Genomic DNA, 16,486 nt, shown 5'->3' with positions numbered 1-16,486 from the left:
TATTGTAGTGGAATAATGGGAAAACCTTTGCTTCTTTAGTCCTAAGCCATTGGGGAAGTCAATATAGAAAGTTTCCCTTCAGGTTTGTGTAATTCCACTGATGTGAGACAGAGGTGGACACACCCCTTGGTGGGAAGTAGGGTTGGAATGTTTACCTTGATGTATAGTACAGGCCATCCTATACACTCGAAACCAAACCATTCCCAATAATTAGGCCAGCCAAATGGTTCTTGTGTTCTCTTTGGGATGTGGGTCTGAAATGATTCCTCCATGCGCCTGATTATTGTGGTACGTATTTCACAAAAATATTGCACCAATACTGTACAATCTGACTTATTGCTCTAGCCACACTACACTTACATGCTCTGTCAACTGCCTGAGATATTTGAGATGGTTGAGCAGTCTTCCATATCACCCATTATGTTACACTTTGAAACCACACAGAAGGCTTTTTTCACAGTCTTTTTGCTCTATCACCTTCATTGAGTGAAGAGTATTTATTTTCTTGATGCATAAGATTTGTAGGATATTCCTTGAGAGTGTTAGAAGACAGAGAACTAACTGAATGGGCTAAATGGCCCTTTCTGTTATTATTTCTTTCTTTTTTTGTTCAAGTATAAACTGCAAGTTCTACCACTAAAGAATTGACTCACACTGGTTCTTTTAATTTTCAATAATTTTATTAAGAATCATTATAGCCATATATGTTCATAGTATGTTTTATTCAACTGTTTTATAGATATTTTTTCAGTATATACTTTTTTGTTTTGTTTTTAATTTTGCTGATTCATTTTTATTTGAATATTTTTAAATGTGGTTTAGGACTTAATGGAAACCTGACATACATAATTCCAAAAGGTATAGCTGATGGCAAGTTCACAATCAATGAACAGTCAGGACGGATTACTACTGCTGGTCTATTAGATCGAGAAGAAAGAGCTCGTTATTTACTTACAGTTTATGTAAAAGATGGAGCTTTTCCAACATTTTTTGATTCAGCAACAGTTGAGGTTGAGGTTCTTGATGTTAATGATCATACTCCTAATTTTGGGGAATCCTGTTACTCTCTGCAAGTTCCAGAAAATAGTGACCTTAGCATCATTCATACAGTGATAGCTACTGATTTGGATGAAGGACAAAATTCTGAGGTTACCTATACTATAACAGGTGAGAAAGAGTTCCAAGCTATAAAAACATTGAGTTTTAAAAACTAACATGAAAACTGTGTTGATCATATTACAGAAGTTACTAGTGGGTACAAAAAGATTTAACTAGAAGAAAGATGTGTAATTTTTAGGTACCTTAGCATTGTAAATATTGAAAACATTTTATAATGGCATATGTTACTTTTTCTATAAAGAATTACTATGATGTGTTGCAAACAATTCTTAATCGAGAAGCTATAACAAAGTCCTTGTTTGAAAATAGAATTCAAAGTAACATTGTGAAATATTAGTGCTATAACTTTTTAGTCATTTTACAAAACTTACAACCATACTATCTGATACTTTCTTTATATAATGTTAGTTCTGTGTTCAAAGGTTTGTTTGCTAGCCAGGAATTTGAAGATAATCCTAAACATTTAAAAGATTTATCATGCAGCAGTTGAGCAGTGCCAGATTTTTTTTCTCTTGTTAACAGGAAACACTTGATAATATTAGAATAATAAAGATGAAAAATTTGATCTTTTGATTTATGTGATGTCTATTACTTAAACAGAAATTACTGTACAAAAACACACATGCACACCACCAAACCATTATATGTAGCAACTCCTTCTATGCACTGGAGCAGACTATTATGTTAAAGCATTGCAGATACATTTAGCTGCTGCACTGCTTTAATAAAATGTACTGAATTAATAGTGTACAAGATGTAATAGAAGTGTTATGGTAGAATAATTATGAAATATAAAATGTATGATGATACTAACAATCTAATGCTGTAAAAAAAAGCACCTGTGTAACTAACTATACACTCACCTCCTCCTCAAGGCATATGTTTCAGTAATCAACAATGTTGTTTAAAAATTATTGATAATAACACTCTCTCTCTCTCTCTTGTTGCTTTTTATTGTAACTTAAGGTACATATTTATTTGTTAACCAAGTTGTTAATGCTTCTCTGTTGTATTTTGCTGTTAATCATTATGTTTATTATGTAGGCTTAATTAACCAACAGTTTTATCTTAAAAAAGACTATGACTGTTAACCTGCTTGGAATGGTGACTGTTAAATAAAGGATATGCAATACTCATACATCTACATAGCATTAAATACGTGTATATAAACAACATTTGTTTTTTACATTTAAAATATAATATATGACTATCATTTTATATATATATATATTAATATTGATATAAAAAATTTTCTGAAATTACACATGAATGTTTTATTTCATTTATGTGATTTACATGTAAAATAAAAGTTTTCAGTCAAATATAAAGTAGTATTTATGGTGAAATCATCAGTAAATGAAAGGTTCTAAATTTCATTTAGTAATCTTTTCCAAGCTTTTGAAGGTACAAATTTACCCTTTGCTATAGCCTTACAAAAGATATTATTTATGACATAACATTCATTCATTATGCATATATTTTCAAAAAATAATAGCTGCGTTAATGGTTTTATTTAAGACATATAAATGAGTCCAAAATTCTTCCATCTTACATGATATTTGCTTCTTACATGTACTGATTATAGAGAAAATTATCATTCAGTTTATTTTGAGTCTTGTCATGATATATTTAATTAACTAATTACTTCAAAAGGAAACATAGAAAATGAATTAATAATTTTCATATTTCATTTAAGGTGGAAACACCAACAATAAGTTTACTCTGGACCTTCACAGTGGAGAGTTATCTAGTCATCCACTTGACAGGGAAGAAATTTCACAGTACCATCTTATCATTGCTGCTCGAGATAATGGAAAGCAATCTCTCTCAGGCTTTTGTAACATTTCCATTACTGTTTTGGATCAGAATGACAATGATCCTGTGTTTGAGAAAAATGAGTACCATGCATCAGTTCCTGAAAATGCGTTTTTGAACACCACAGTTGTTGTTGTACAAGCTCATGATCAGGATGATGGGAGGAACAACAATATCACATACTCCTTAAGTAATGAAACACTTTCTCTTTTCAAGATAGATAGTGCAACTGGTGTGATCACAACAACTGGGTAAGATATAAATATGAGAGTACAAGTGATGTAATGTCTTAGTAGACAGCTCCTCAGATTTTTTAATTCTTTTGTAGAAAGTCATTTCTTCATTCTCAGGAACAAATGTTCTAATTATTATAATTTTAACTTTTGTTTTCTCCTTTTTTGGGGAGATAGTTATGGGTTTTTCTAAGATAAATTACATTAGTAAGTTTTTAGTTAATACATGTGTAAAGGTAGCTTTACTCTATTTCTCGTTTGATTAATTTAGGTTTTTTATTTGTAAAAAATTAGTGAATATCACTAATACTATTATTGTTTAAATGTATGTCCATCTTCTACTTTTAGGGCCTTTTATTTTAAATTATTTAATATTTTCTCTATATACATAATATAAACATAAAATTTAAGGACAACAGTGAACCTCTTGGTCTATCTAGGCCATCCCACCCTCTAAATTAAACTTAAGAAAAAAAATATATTACACTTAAAGCTAATCATTATCATTCTTTTTTTTATTAAGAATTTCATTAAACTTCTTAAAATTCATTGCATTCACTACACCTGAAGCAAATCATCCTGTAAGAAAAATAAAACTATCTCGACTGAAGATGACTCCTATCCTGCCATGGTTTATATATTTGCCCCATTTTCCTACCATTCTTGCCATTAAGTTCTAAAAAGATGATTCATAACATTATTAGTTCTCTTAGTAATCTTAAGATTAAACACCTCAATCAAATTCCCTCTAACTCTTCTTTTTTTTTTTTTGTTAAGGCTATTCCCATCACAATTATACTGTATGTAGTTCATATTTTTTCCTTTTATTATGGTAATGGTTATGGGTAGTGAAGAAGTAAATGGTGTAGTTTATATGGTGCATATGATAAAGACAGTGAGTGGGTTAACCTGTAGTTTTCAAGATTCATTGGAATTTATTTATAGGGGTTAATTGTTGAAGAGATAGTTGAATTTGATATAGGAAAAAATTGCAAACTAGATAGTGAAAGAAATAGGCTAGCTAAGTAAGCCATAAAAGTAAGAAAATGAAATTGAAAATGTTTAAATCAAAGCTGTTTTTTTGGAGCATTAAGGATTGAAAAACTGGGTTAGTAAAGATGTGGTGAAAGACCTAAATCATATGTAGGTGACTGTTTCAAACTGATTTTTGAACCACTGGCTGTTGATGAGGATGGGGAAGAAAGGGCCTCAAAGGTGTTTAAAATAATTCAAAATTCAATATTTAATTATGCAGAAAAAACATACTTTGTGATGGAGTACACAAGATAACAAGGACTAGACATTTCTTTCCATGTGCTAGAGTTCAGAATGTTAACAAAAATTATTTAAGCAGGGTTCAAAGATTAAATAGAGATAATCAGGAATATGTCTGGATTGGACTTGTTTGACACAAGTTTCTGTGTCTGATGATTTCTTTCTGCATAGGAACTGTTTGATAGAGGTGGGAAAAATTATTTGACAGAGGGGACCATGTCATAGATTTTTAGATGGCAAGATTAATAAATTGTAGATTTTACAGTGTATTATTTGATGTGGAAGCTTTGGTGACAGTTGGCATGTTAGGTATCATAGGTTTTACTGAGTCTTGGTTAAATGATAGCTATGTGGATATTACTGTTGTATATTTGGTTTTCTCCATCAACTAAAGTGTCTACAACTTCTTAGGGATGTATATTAAGCATTTTAACATTATCTAATACTCTCTCACAAAAATCACTTCAATTAAATCACTTATTTGGTTTGAGTAATAGTTTTAACCTTACATCTAAGTTTCATGTTAGATACACCTAATCGGATGCTACAGTACAGCAAATACATAAACAGTAAGACTTCCACATACTTCATATACAACAATAATGATATGGACAGACCTGAAAGAAATTTACAAACAGCAAAATTATGGCCAAATGCCAATACATGGAATGATTAGTAAAATGTAAATAAGACAAATAAAATTTTACTAAACATATTCAAACATTAAAAGAGCAGTGATAATTTGCAGTGGTACTATACTATTAAGGAAACAACTTAATGTTATGTAGATTGTGCCTTTGCAATATATATATTTATTATCACCCATGCTACATGTTATATCCATTGCTAAATGAAGCCTTTTATCCAATATCAGTGCTTATCAGGCTGGTTTTGATATGACAGACATTGTAGTGGTTGAGATGTTATTTATATTATAAAATTACATGAACAACAACAACTGTTATGTGTGAACTGTATTAAGCTTATGAAGTGCAATTTTTATCAATCTCATTTAAGTAATTTAGTTTATATGTACATAACTGCTAAATGCAGTGTTAAAAATCTCGCTGAGGAAGTGACTAAAATTAAACAACTTTGGTTTGGTCAAATTTTATATTATTTAACTGATTAAGCAACTATCTTTTATCTCTTTTTTTTGTTTGGTGGAGCTTGAACTAGTTTTATGCTGCTCTTTGAACTTAATACTATAATATAATGTATTTTTTTAATAAGATTTATAAGTTAAAAGAGTTCTCTTATCAATTATTTGTAAATTAAAGCATAATTAGTAGATATAAGGTGTTTTTGTTTTAGTCACTTTGATAGAGAGAAGAAGTCATCTTACATGTTTGAAGTTCGGGCAACTGATGGTGGACAGTATGATGCACGATCAGAAAGAGCACTTGTGCATGTGACAGTGCTCGATGTGAATGACAATAAGCCCAAATTTATAAGTTACCCATTTGTGGCATCAGTGTCTGCTCATGCCCGTCCTGGCACACAAGTGATTCAGTTAGAAGCTCGAGATCTTGATCAAGGTTCAAATGCTGAGATTCGTTACAGGTGAGTAAACACATCAAGAATGTATTGAGTAAAGAATTGATATTGAAGTGTTATAAAAAGAAATATTTTGACCTCAAAGCATTAAACAGTGGACCTTTACATGTGAAATTTGTCTTCTTATAAGAGTAGTGGGAATTAGAAAATTGTAAATAGAGAGCATAGGTCTTTTTAAAAAGAATTTTTACCTACTATATTTTAATTTGGTACAAATATATTTAATTCAAAAATTAGTTCTTGAATTCCTATTGAACTATATGTAATGTGCAGACCTTTACTTTTCTATTTATATTTATACAAATTCTTAGGGCTGGTACTTGATGCATCTTTAAAATGTTAAATGTTTATAGTTTCAAAAATATTTGTGAAATTAGATGTAGGTATTCTTTGAATTAAAAAAGTCAATACCTAAGAGGTTGTTCTGTTTCAGGCTTATATGCTAGGACTGTTTATTATTATTTTTAGTTCGATATTATGCTATTCCTTATTACTCCTTTAAACCAAGTTCTTATGTGGTTAAGTCTGTTTAACCTTCATAGTATGAATAAGTGATACATAAAATGTTTAATACTTCCTTTAAATTTTCCATGACCATAACAGTTGGATTTCTCATCTGCTGAATGTTTTTTATAACAAGGCTTTTGTCCTATACCAGTTTTGTTTCCCAGGATGTTAATTCCAAGTTTCACCTGGATAGCAAGAGTGGAGTTGTAACTGTTGCAGATAGTCTTCTTCCTGATGCAGGCAAGATGTTTCATATTGAGATTGCTTCAAAAGATAATGGACATCCTTCTCTTACAGCTTCTGGTAAAGTGAATATTGTTTTTGTTTGTTTCTGACAATAATTTAAGTCTAATAATATGATGGGATATACTTGTTGAAGTTTAGTATTTAATGTAACTTGAAATTTAAAAAATAAGTGATGAAAATGAAAACTTATTCATAAGCAGTATAGGTTTTACTGGTTTTCTATGCTGCAAAATATATATATATATATATATATATATTTCTTGTGACTTCAACTTTTGATTTTTACCACATTACTCTTTAAAGATTTTTGAAAATTCAGTCACATCAACATTTAAAATATTTATAAATGATTGTTGTGTTTCTTGTTTTTTCTAAGTATTCTAAATAATTACTTTATTCTGTAAAATACTAAACAGTGGCTTATGAGAAAATATGCATGCTCAAGTGGAACACATAACTAGTGAAAAATGTTAGACTGGATCAGTGGATATGTTGATTTTGAGCCAATATTATGATTCTCTTTAGTTTTTGCATATAACAGATTTGTTATTTTCTATTGTTTTTCTAGCTGTGAATGTTACACATATAAGGATTTAAAAAAGTTATGTTTATTTTTTTAATCCTGCAGGTGTTTTAGAAATTATTGTTGGAAACAGAGGATTAGTGGCCTCTCTGAAATTTCAGAATGAAACATACATGGTAGAGCTCCCAGAAAATCCTCCAACAGGAATAGAAGTTACTAGTGTAAAGGCTGTTTTTTCTCTCAGTCACCACCAAAATTCAGTCATCAAATACAGCTTTCCATCAGAAAATCAGGAAGGAGCATTCACAATTAATTCAAGAACAGGTAAAAACCAATATAATATTATATTACTTAGTACTGTATATAATTTAACTCGCATTTATTTGTATGATTGCTTATCACTGTATCAGCTTACCTCACATCTAGCAGTGAGTCATTATTTAAATTTTAAAAGATAAATGGTATATCATACGTGATTGCCATTTATTATTTTATTGTGATCAAGTGCAAACTTGAAATCCATCCATATATTTAATATTTTTTTTAGATTGGACTGGCATAGAACTTTACAGTTGACTTTTGTTACTGGGACAAAGATACAAAACCCTATAACCTGAGCACTTTCAAAAGATGGACCTTTCTTCATCAGGAGCATTCCCAGTTTGCCTCTGATGAAGAAAGGTTCACCTTTTGAAAGTGCTCAGGTTACATAGGGTTTCATGTATTTGTGTTAAATTGATTTCTTGAACCAACTTGTTTTCCTAATATCATGAATTTTGTTACTGAGAGGTAGTTTCAGAGGTGTTTATATGTGCAACCTTTTTTTGAAACTTTGATATCAATGAGGTACCTTGTTGACATTGTCACTACCAGATGGCATCATAAAAGGAAAACAATACTAGCCGACTTCCAGTATTCATGGCAGAACAGACAGCATACAACATGTCAAATGGTCACATTATTAATAATGTACATAAACATATGTATTTGAAAAATGTTAGATATATTCTATGACATGGATACTGACCTTCTTATATAGCTATGAAACGGGATATGCTTATAGTATTTTATGAGTGGGTCTTAAATATGTCTCTTGAAGTAACTACAGTGATGATATGTTTTTTAATAAGTAGCCACTAAAAAGTAACAAACATAGAGGAGCATTCCATAACATACTTCGAAAGCAACATCTTCATGTTCAGAGACAAAGAGGAAAATATAGGATAACAAACATACTTTCCCTAAATACACACCATAATGCATTTACTATAATTCAAATACTTGAAATATATTTTAATTTGAATAGATATGTTGTACTATCACAACACTGAGTACGGGTTGATGATATGTACATGTACAAACTTGTGTTTTTGAAACAAGTTGTGATGCCAATGTTCATCAAAAACTTCATATTATATGAAAAATTCTTTTAAAGTTTTGAATGCTCATTTTTGTTGATCTTGGGCATGATCTACTCTAGTTTCAATGCAGTACTGTAAATGCTGTCACTGCAATAAAGCATGAACAATGAAGTGTGCAAGACAGCCACCTTTCAATCAGCTTGCTTTTTCCACAGTTAGCTTTTCTTCCTTTTTCCTTAGTTCATCCTTCAGTTGATTTGAAGTAAGGTGACAAAACATTCCAATGCTTGAATGAGCACACCTGGTTTTCAATGAAATTTCTTTAATAGAAACTAATTAGTCATGTTTTTTGCATGCCAATAGATGACCATTCATGCATGGGTGAGAGTGAGGCTACACATGAGGGACAAGTTTTTTCTGTGCTTCACTTATGTGGGGGTAGTTGCAAGGTACCTCATTAAAATAATTAATTAATATCAGGCCTTGACCTTAACTTTTGAAGGCACTAAAGAAAAAAGTATCTTATTATTAAAAGTTATAGTTTAAACACTGAAAGCTGGTGATGCATTAGAAGCCAATAAGTTTAACATTTATATTAATCCATGAACAAATTAAGAGGAATGTGGAAAAAAGACATCTGCAGTTCACATGATTTCTGTCTTATTATTACCTCTAATGAACAACCACCTAGGCTCAGTATTTCTAACCACGTTGCTGGCAAAACAGCACGGCAGAGGCTGTGAGTCTGTATGTTAATTGCCTAATCATAATTATAGTAACCTTCTCTACTGAGAATTTTGCAAGATAAATAAGTGACCAAAATGCTTACTCACAACTTTTTTCTAGTGCCTTTTAAGTTTTACTAGCAAAATTACAACACTAACCAGCAATTTGCTAATTTACTATCATTAATTCAAGCCTTGAATATGTACTTGATTTTAAACACATAGTTTAATATGCTTATTTCTTTACAGCAATTTTGCACTGTAGAATAATGTTTGTTTGCCATTTTGAAAAGTTAGTTAGGTAAAATGATATTAAAAAAGTTGTTAGTACATCACTTTAACTTTTGAGAAAAAAAGTTTCTTAGGTATAAATTTGATTTAATTGCTTATTGAATGTTAAATATAATAAATATACTTGTTAGTCATTCTAAAAAGTAAAAATATCTGTAAGATATAAAAGTACAACATTACAAACATTGACATCACTTTGTACATGTCTAGTTATGATTTTAATATAAACAATACTTTCTAAAATGTTTAGCTACAAGTATGTTAATTTGTGGGTTGATCTAATGCAGTTTTTACTTTCTATTTATATGTATTATAGGGCTTATCAAAGTGCGTGATCCTAAACAGTTGGACTTTGAATCCACTTCTCAGCAAAAAATGATCATTGTAGCTCGTACAGATGATCTTCTTCCTATGTATGGTTATGCTTCCTTAGTTGTACAGTTGGTTGATCAGAATGATAACCCACCCCAATTTTCTCAAGACCGTTATGTATCTTCCGTTTGGGAGGGAAACCACAAAGGGACATATGTTACTCAAGTATTTTGATTTTTCCACTTATGTTTGATTTTGTTAATACGACAGTTTGTCTTTAAAAACTATTAATTTTTTTTTTGTTTGACTTAGAATAATGCAATTATTTAGTTTAACCCTTCCCAGACTGATGATTATCTTCAAGAGGTTGAGTGTGCACTTGCATATCAAATTTCTAAGTTTAAACAAAAGCAACGCTTCTACCTCTCTTTCAACAATATTTTACTCAAATATATTTTAGAATTGATATTTTAACATTTTTTTAAAATTATTTAGTTTAATATTAAAAGAAAAATGAAAAAAAAATCAAAATTACATTTCTGTGCTGCTCTGCAGAGACTTGCGTATAAACAATGTACTTTTGATTGTTTTAGAAGTTTTTCTGCTCATCCCAAAGCTCAAATTTGTATTTGCTATGACACTATCATCCACTGAAAAGCTAATTATCTATATTTTAATTTTCATGTGATTTTCCTTCTACAGATTTTATTGAGTACAACCCACTTTTCTACCTTTTAACATCTCACAGCATGTTATCTAAAAACTAATGAAGCTCTGTTTTAAATGTAGCTACAGGCAAAGTTTAAATACCACTGGATAGAGCAGGTTATAAACTATTTATGTCACTATAGAGTAAATAAAGTTGTTGTTTCATGAGAAAGTGAAACATTTTGCTCAGGTAGAGAAGAACAATGGAATATAATGGTAAGTTTGGAAGACTTAAGAACAAACCACACACTGGGAATTTTTTGTAGTTTCTCTAGATATTCTTTGCATTTTTGACAATATTTTTATATTAATTTATATTTGTTGGAAAGTCACAGCAATTTTCTTTTATGATTATTAAATATTGTGGTGACTTAAATGTGACTGAAATTCTTATTGAATAAAATTTTTAAGTTTATCATATTCAAACAATGCACATAAATATAACTCATTGAAAAGAAAGTATATTTGTTATACATCAATTAATTTGGACCAACAGCATTATTACCTAGCTTGATCTGACACCATTTTAAAAAATCAAGTCAAATTGTGTGGTGTTTTTTACAATTTATAACCAGAAGTGGTGACTACTACAATCAGCAAAATAAATATATTAATGAAATTCAGTTAAGTTGAAATTGATTGGATATAGAAAGGAACATTCTTATCAATAATATTAAAAGATTGAAAGTCTACGATGAAAAGAAGTATTTAATTTTTTTTTTAAATGTGTCTCAAAAAATTTGGAAATTTCATGACATAAAAATGATAGAAAACAAAATCAAATTATTTGAATTTTCACACTACTAAGAAGTTTTATATTATTTTGTTATCCATTTCCACTGTGAGAAGGAAACTAAACAAGGAATATCAGTGATACACCCTGGTCTGGAAAGGGTGAACAGAATATAAAAAATTCTAGTTTATTATATCACCTTAATTTTAGTTACACTTCTGTTTTGGAGTATTTACTGTAAATTAATTTATGTTTTAAAGAAATCTTACTACTTAGGTTTCAGCAACAGATGAAGACAAGAGGGGAAGAGGCACTGTAATTTACCACATACTTGATGGCAACCATGACAATGCATTTGTGGTTGACCCACCTTTCAGTGGAATTGTCAAAACAAACATAGTCTTGGACAGAGAGATAAGAGACAACTATTTTTTGACTATCATTGCAACAGATGAAGGAGTTCCACAGCTCACAGGAACATGTTTGCTCAAAATAACCATTGTTGATGTAAATGACAATCAACCTGTGTTTCCTCCTTATAATGTGGTCAGCATCAGTGAAGGTATGATGGCAAATAATTGTTCATCATAGTTAATATGCAGTTATAAGGATGACGAGAATGAAGTAATTATTTAAAATGATTAAATACCAGTATTTTGAAAGGGCTTGCCAAAGTGCATGGTTGGACTTTGAATTCACTCTTCAGCATGAAATGATAACTGCAGCTTATATGTTTATACTTCCCTATTTATGCAGGATAAAATTTTTGAAAGTTTACACGCTAAAATATTCTCTAGTAAAATATATCTGTAATTAAGCTAACACAAAAAATATCACATTTTTATAATGTTGTTTCTGCTTCTACAATTAACCTTATTTGAGGTATCAGTAAAAGTTTTAAAATATATTTTTCCTTTTATTTGTTTGTGAAGCTTGTGTTCTAATGGAATAATTATACATGTGGTTTCTTACACACTAGGTGCTGTAGTAGGTACTGTAATTACAACGATTACGGCCAATGATGTTGATACAAACCCAGCATTAATATATAGCTTCTCAAAGAGAGGAAACCCTGGTGGAGTTTTTAGCATTGATCGATTTAGTGGTCGTATCACTCTTGCACAACCTTTGGATTATGAGAAACAAAATCAGTATCAGCTTCAGCTCCAAGTATCAGACTCTGTCCATCTTGCAAAGACATACCTCACAGTTCATGTAACAGATATTAATGATAATGCCCCTGTGTTTGAACAACAATCTTACCAGGTTAGTTGTTTGTCAGAAATTATAAACCAAATACTGTGTAATTTAGAATTTTTGAAATTTAGAAAAAAAATTTTTTTCTTACATTACGGTCAAAATATTAGCTTTTAATTGTAAAGATCTGTTAGTTTTTATCAAACAAGAATAGAAAAATGCAATTAAAGAATATCACAGCTACAAAATAGTTATTTCTCTGTTTGTTATGTAGTCATCATAAAAATGTAAAGGATCTTCTGAAAAAATAAAACTGCTTATATATGTATATTCCTAAAACATTGTATTCTATTGCTTAAGCCTACATATTCTAACATGTAAAATATTTTAAGAAGCATTATTAGAATAAGCTAAGTAATACCTCTGCTTATTAGAATTGAGAGTTATCTTCTTTTACAGATTTATGGTATATATTTTAGCTAATATCATATTTCTCTACTAATCTGAGCAGGTTTCAGACATTTTTTTATTTGTGTTAATTAAGGCTATGTTTCTTTTGTTTTATTAGGTACAGTTACCTGAATTTGTAGAACCAGGGTATTTTGTAATCAAAGTAAATGCCACTGATCTTGATTCTGTAGACAATGCCAGATTAACATACAGCATTGGGCTAACTCCTGTTGAGGGATTTTATATCAACAAAGATACTGGTATGTTGATAATTCTTAATATACAAAGTATAGCAGTTTTTAACACCACATTGTCTCAAGCTTCTTTTAAAATGATCCACTAATATTTTGTAGTTATTGTGAAAATTCACTTTATATGTACATCCCACCCCCCACACACATAAATATTTTCAAAGGTACCACAACATTTATGTTAAATACCACAAGAAGAGAAAGTATAATGTAACAGGAAATCCGTATCTTTGATGAATTTAGATATCAGTCTAATAACCAACCCAAAAACAGTTTAGGACAAACAAATAAAATTGTAGTAAAAACTGTAGAATGAGAATGTAGAGGTTTTTTTAAAAGGAGGGAAATCTGCTGAAACAGAACCCATTCAGAGGTAGCTCTACTTCTAAACAGAACCCATTCACGGGTAGCTCTACTTCTGTCATACTTAATATTGATTGTGGAATGAAATTCAGAATTCAATTAAAAGCAGATGTAGATGCTCAGGCCCTCAAAGTACCATATCTGAATTATCCATTAGTACCTGCAACCTGTTGTGAGACTGTTATTACTCTTAATAGAAAAATTGACAAAAAATTAAATTGAAGAAATTAAACAGATTGAAAATAATAAATGTTATTAAGCAGGTATTTGTAAACGTTTTTGTTAAGTTTTATTTGTCAACCCATAGTCTGTCATTAATAACATATAATACTGTTTGATATTTATAGTTAATAATTATTTGTTTTGTCTTCGTTAGTAATAGCTAACTGCAGCTGGAAAAATGATAATTTAACTAGAAACTTGTGTACAATACTGAAGCATCTGATCCTAATTTCAAACCTCACATTTATGTAAAATTCTGCATTTTCTTAGCAACTTTTCTACTCGAACATAGATCTGCATACTACGTTGGTGTAGAAAAACATTAAAACGCCTCATAAAGCAGCTCTGACATTTCAAAAACCATGATGAATAATGTTTCTAATATCATTTCTGATAATTCAAATTGTATTGCAAACAATATGTGAATGTCATACACAAAAATAGATGCAAGCAACAGCATGCAGTAGACACTAAAACCAAAACTTACCAATCACCATCCTGCATATGAGAAATTAGCTATGGCTCACTTTTTTTGGCCAGTACTACATAACATGCACAAATTATAATATATCCTATATGTGGCACATAGTACAAGTACACCAACACCTATGTTTTTATTTTTATAGGTTCATTTTAATGCATTTTATTAATTTTATGCTTGTGTGATGTGTATATACTTGTGTGTGTATTTTTGTATGTATCATGTACTGTATGTAAAAGATGGGAGCAAAAATACAAGTTAGCACTTGTGCTGCATGTTAAATAATACAGGTTCAAAACATATAGTGAGTACAAGGTCAGATTATATCACCATTGTGAGTGTAATATTTCTACAACTAGCCCCACATGCTAAGAAACATATTACTCTTCCTACTCTGTAATTTGTACTCTAGTTCTATTTGTTTTTCATGTACTTGTAATTACTTGCACTTGAGACTACTTTCTCTGTCATTAATCATGATCATGCTGATGACCATGATTACACATTACTGCCTGACACAACAATTTCCAATGTAACAAACTTCTGTGAAGGATCACAAGATCTGTCACGCATCTTGACAAACTTTCCTTATATTCCATTGTACATAGACATTAGCATTCAAGACTAAGTTTAAGCAAACCAAAGACACACAAATGCATTTTAATTACACTGAGGGACTTAACGGGTACAGTGAAATAGACAGTTGCTGTGATTCCAATTTCTTCAGCTATTGAAAACAGCCATTGATTTTGAAGTGTGTCTTTTTACAGTATGCAAGTTTTTATTTTGATAATTACAATATTTTGACCCTTAGTATTGAGTCATCATGAGGTAACTCTTACTGCTTTTATTGAATTTTGAATTAACTTGTATAAAATGCTATTAACACTCTATATACATTACTGTTGTTTCTTGGTTTAGTTGTTTGACAGAAACTTTTCTCTCTACCTATCTGTCAGGCTGTATCCATATAGTATTGCTTTCAAATCTTACACATAAGACATTTAATGAAGTAAAAGTCAACTTAATTTTCACATAACTGAAGGCCATTATTGAAGTTGGGAAGTGGAAAATTAGCCATACAATTACTCACTTTATAAAGTATGTATTAGCTCTGTTTTTTTTGTTTTTGTTAATAGTTTTGTACTCAACCATTGACTTTTTTTAGGCAGTTTTAAGATACTGAATGATATATATATATAATGTAAAACTTGTAAGCTATGCTTGATTATTAACAGTGCACAAATATTATTAGCTTTTCTTTTATCTGTGCTATATTTTTGGTTTATTATATTATGTGGCAGTGAGCTGAATCAGGGGAAAAGCAATCTGATTTGATATTTTATAACCAATAATTCTTATCCATTAAGATTTGGTAATAACTGTTAAAATCTCAATATATGAACAATATGTTGACATTCAATTTTCATTTTCATTGATCTAATAATAAACAAAAGCAATCTACCCTAACTAAAACTTGAACCTAGAAGCTTTGAATCCCATTACTTTCAAGGGATATTTTTAACTCAATAAAGCAGGTGGGTTGATCCAGGAGGAATAATTTAAGTTATAGTGAAATTTAAAGATTTTAACACAGTTTTTAACTGCAATGACATATGAAAAAGATGTTTAAAACAATCTTAATTTGTTGCCAGGTTTAAGCAAGTTTTTCTACCTTGAACATTTGTTGTTTTCTTGATTTGCACTTTTGAGGATGTGAAACATCCTCCAAATAAGATGGTAACATATGAATAAAAACTAAAACAGACTTCTGTGAGTTTCAGATGTGTTGTAATAAATAAATATGATAATATAACATAACATAATGTTTTAGGACAACATGGGACCTATTGGTCCATCTCGGCCATTCCATCCTCTAAACTAAATTAAAATATATATTTTTTTTAAATCTTAAAGCCAGCCCTTATCATTCATATACTTATCAAGCTTTTTCTTGAACTCACTTAACTTTACTACCTCTACAACATCTGAAGGTAACCCATTCCAAAGGCCAACCACCCAATTAGAAAAATGAAACTGTCTTAGCTGAACATGACTCCTACCTTGCCAAAGTTTATACTTGTGTCCCCTAGTCCTACTATTCTCACTGTTAAATA

The 16,486-nt window shown here is 30.3% G+C and overlaps 1 protein-coding gene across 1 annotated transcript in view; it reads left to right on the top strand.

Annotated features, from left to right (window-relative positions):
• LOC106457557 (protein dachsous-like) overlaps window positions 1-16,486 on the top strand; it is a 145,193-nt gene that overhangs the window by 119,580 nt on the left and 9,127 nt on the right. Inside the window, exons 10-18 of the mRNA XM_022383724.1 lie at window positions 823-1,167; window positions 2,816-3,185; window positions 5,757-6,005; window positions 6,658-6,809; window positions 7,381-7,599; window positions 9,969-10,189; window positions 11,682-11,967; window positions 12,385-12,671; window positions 13,171-13,312. Of these exons, the coding sequence (XP_022239432.1) occupies window positions 823-1,167; window positions 2,816-3,185; window positions 5,757-6,005; window positions 6,658-6,809; window positions 7,381-7,599; window positions 9,969-10,189; window positions 11,682-11,967; window positions 12,385-12,671; window positions 13,171-13,312 (2,271 nt within the window). The remainder of the gene's footprint in view (window positions 1-822; window positions 1,168-2,815; window positions 3,186-5,756; window positions 6,006-6,657; window positions 6,810-7,380; window positions 7,600-9,968; window positions 10,190-11,681; window positions 11,968-12,384; window positions 12,672-13,170; window positions 13,313-16,486) is intronic.

The sequence above is a fragment of the Limulus polyphemus genome, unplaced genomic scaffold (assembly GCF_000517525.1).
Source record: "Limulus polyphemus unplaced genomic scaffold, Limulus_polyphemus-2.1.2 Scaffold17, whole genome shotgun sequence".
In the NCBI taxonomy this organism is placed as follows: domain Eukaryota; kingdom Metazoa; phylum Arthropoda; class Merostomata; order Xiphosura; family Limulidae; genus Limulus; species Limulus polyphemus.
The sequence above is the reverse complement of the archived record's forward strand: the minus strand, read 5'-3'. Positions and strand labels throughout refer to the sequence as shown.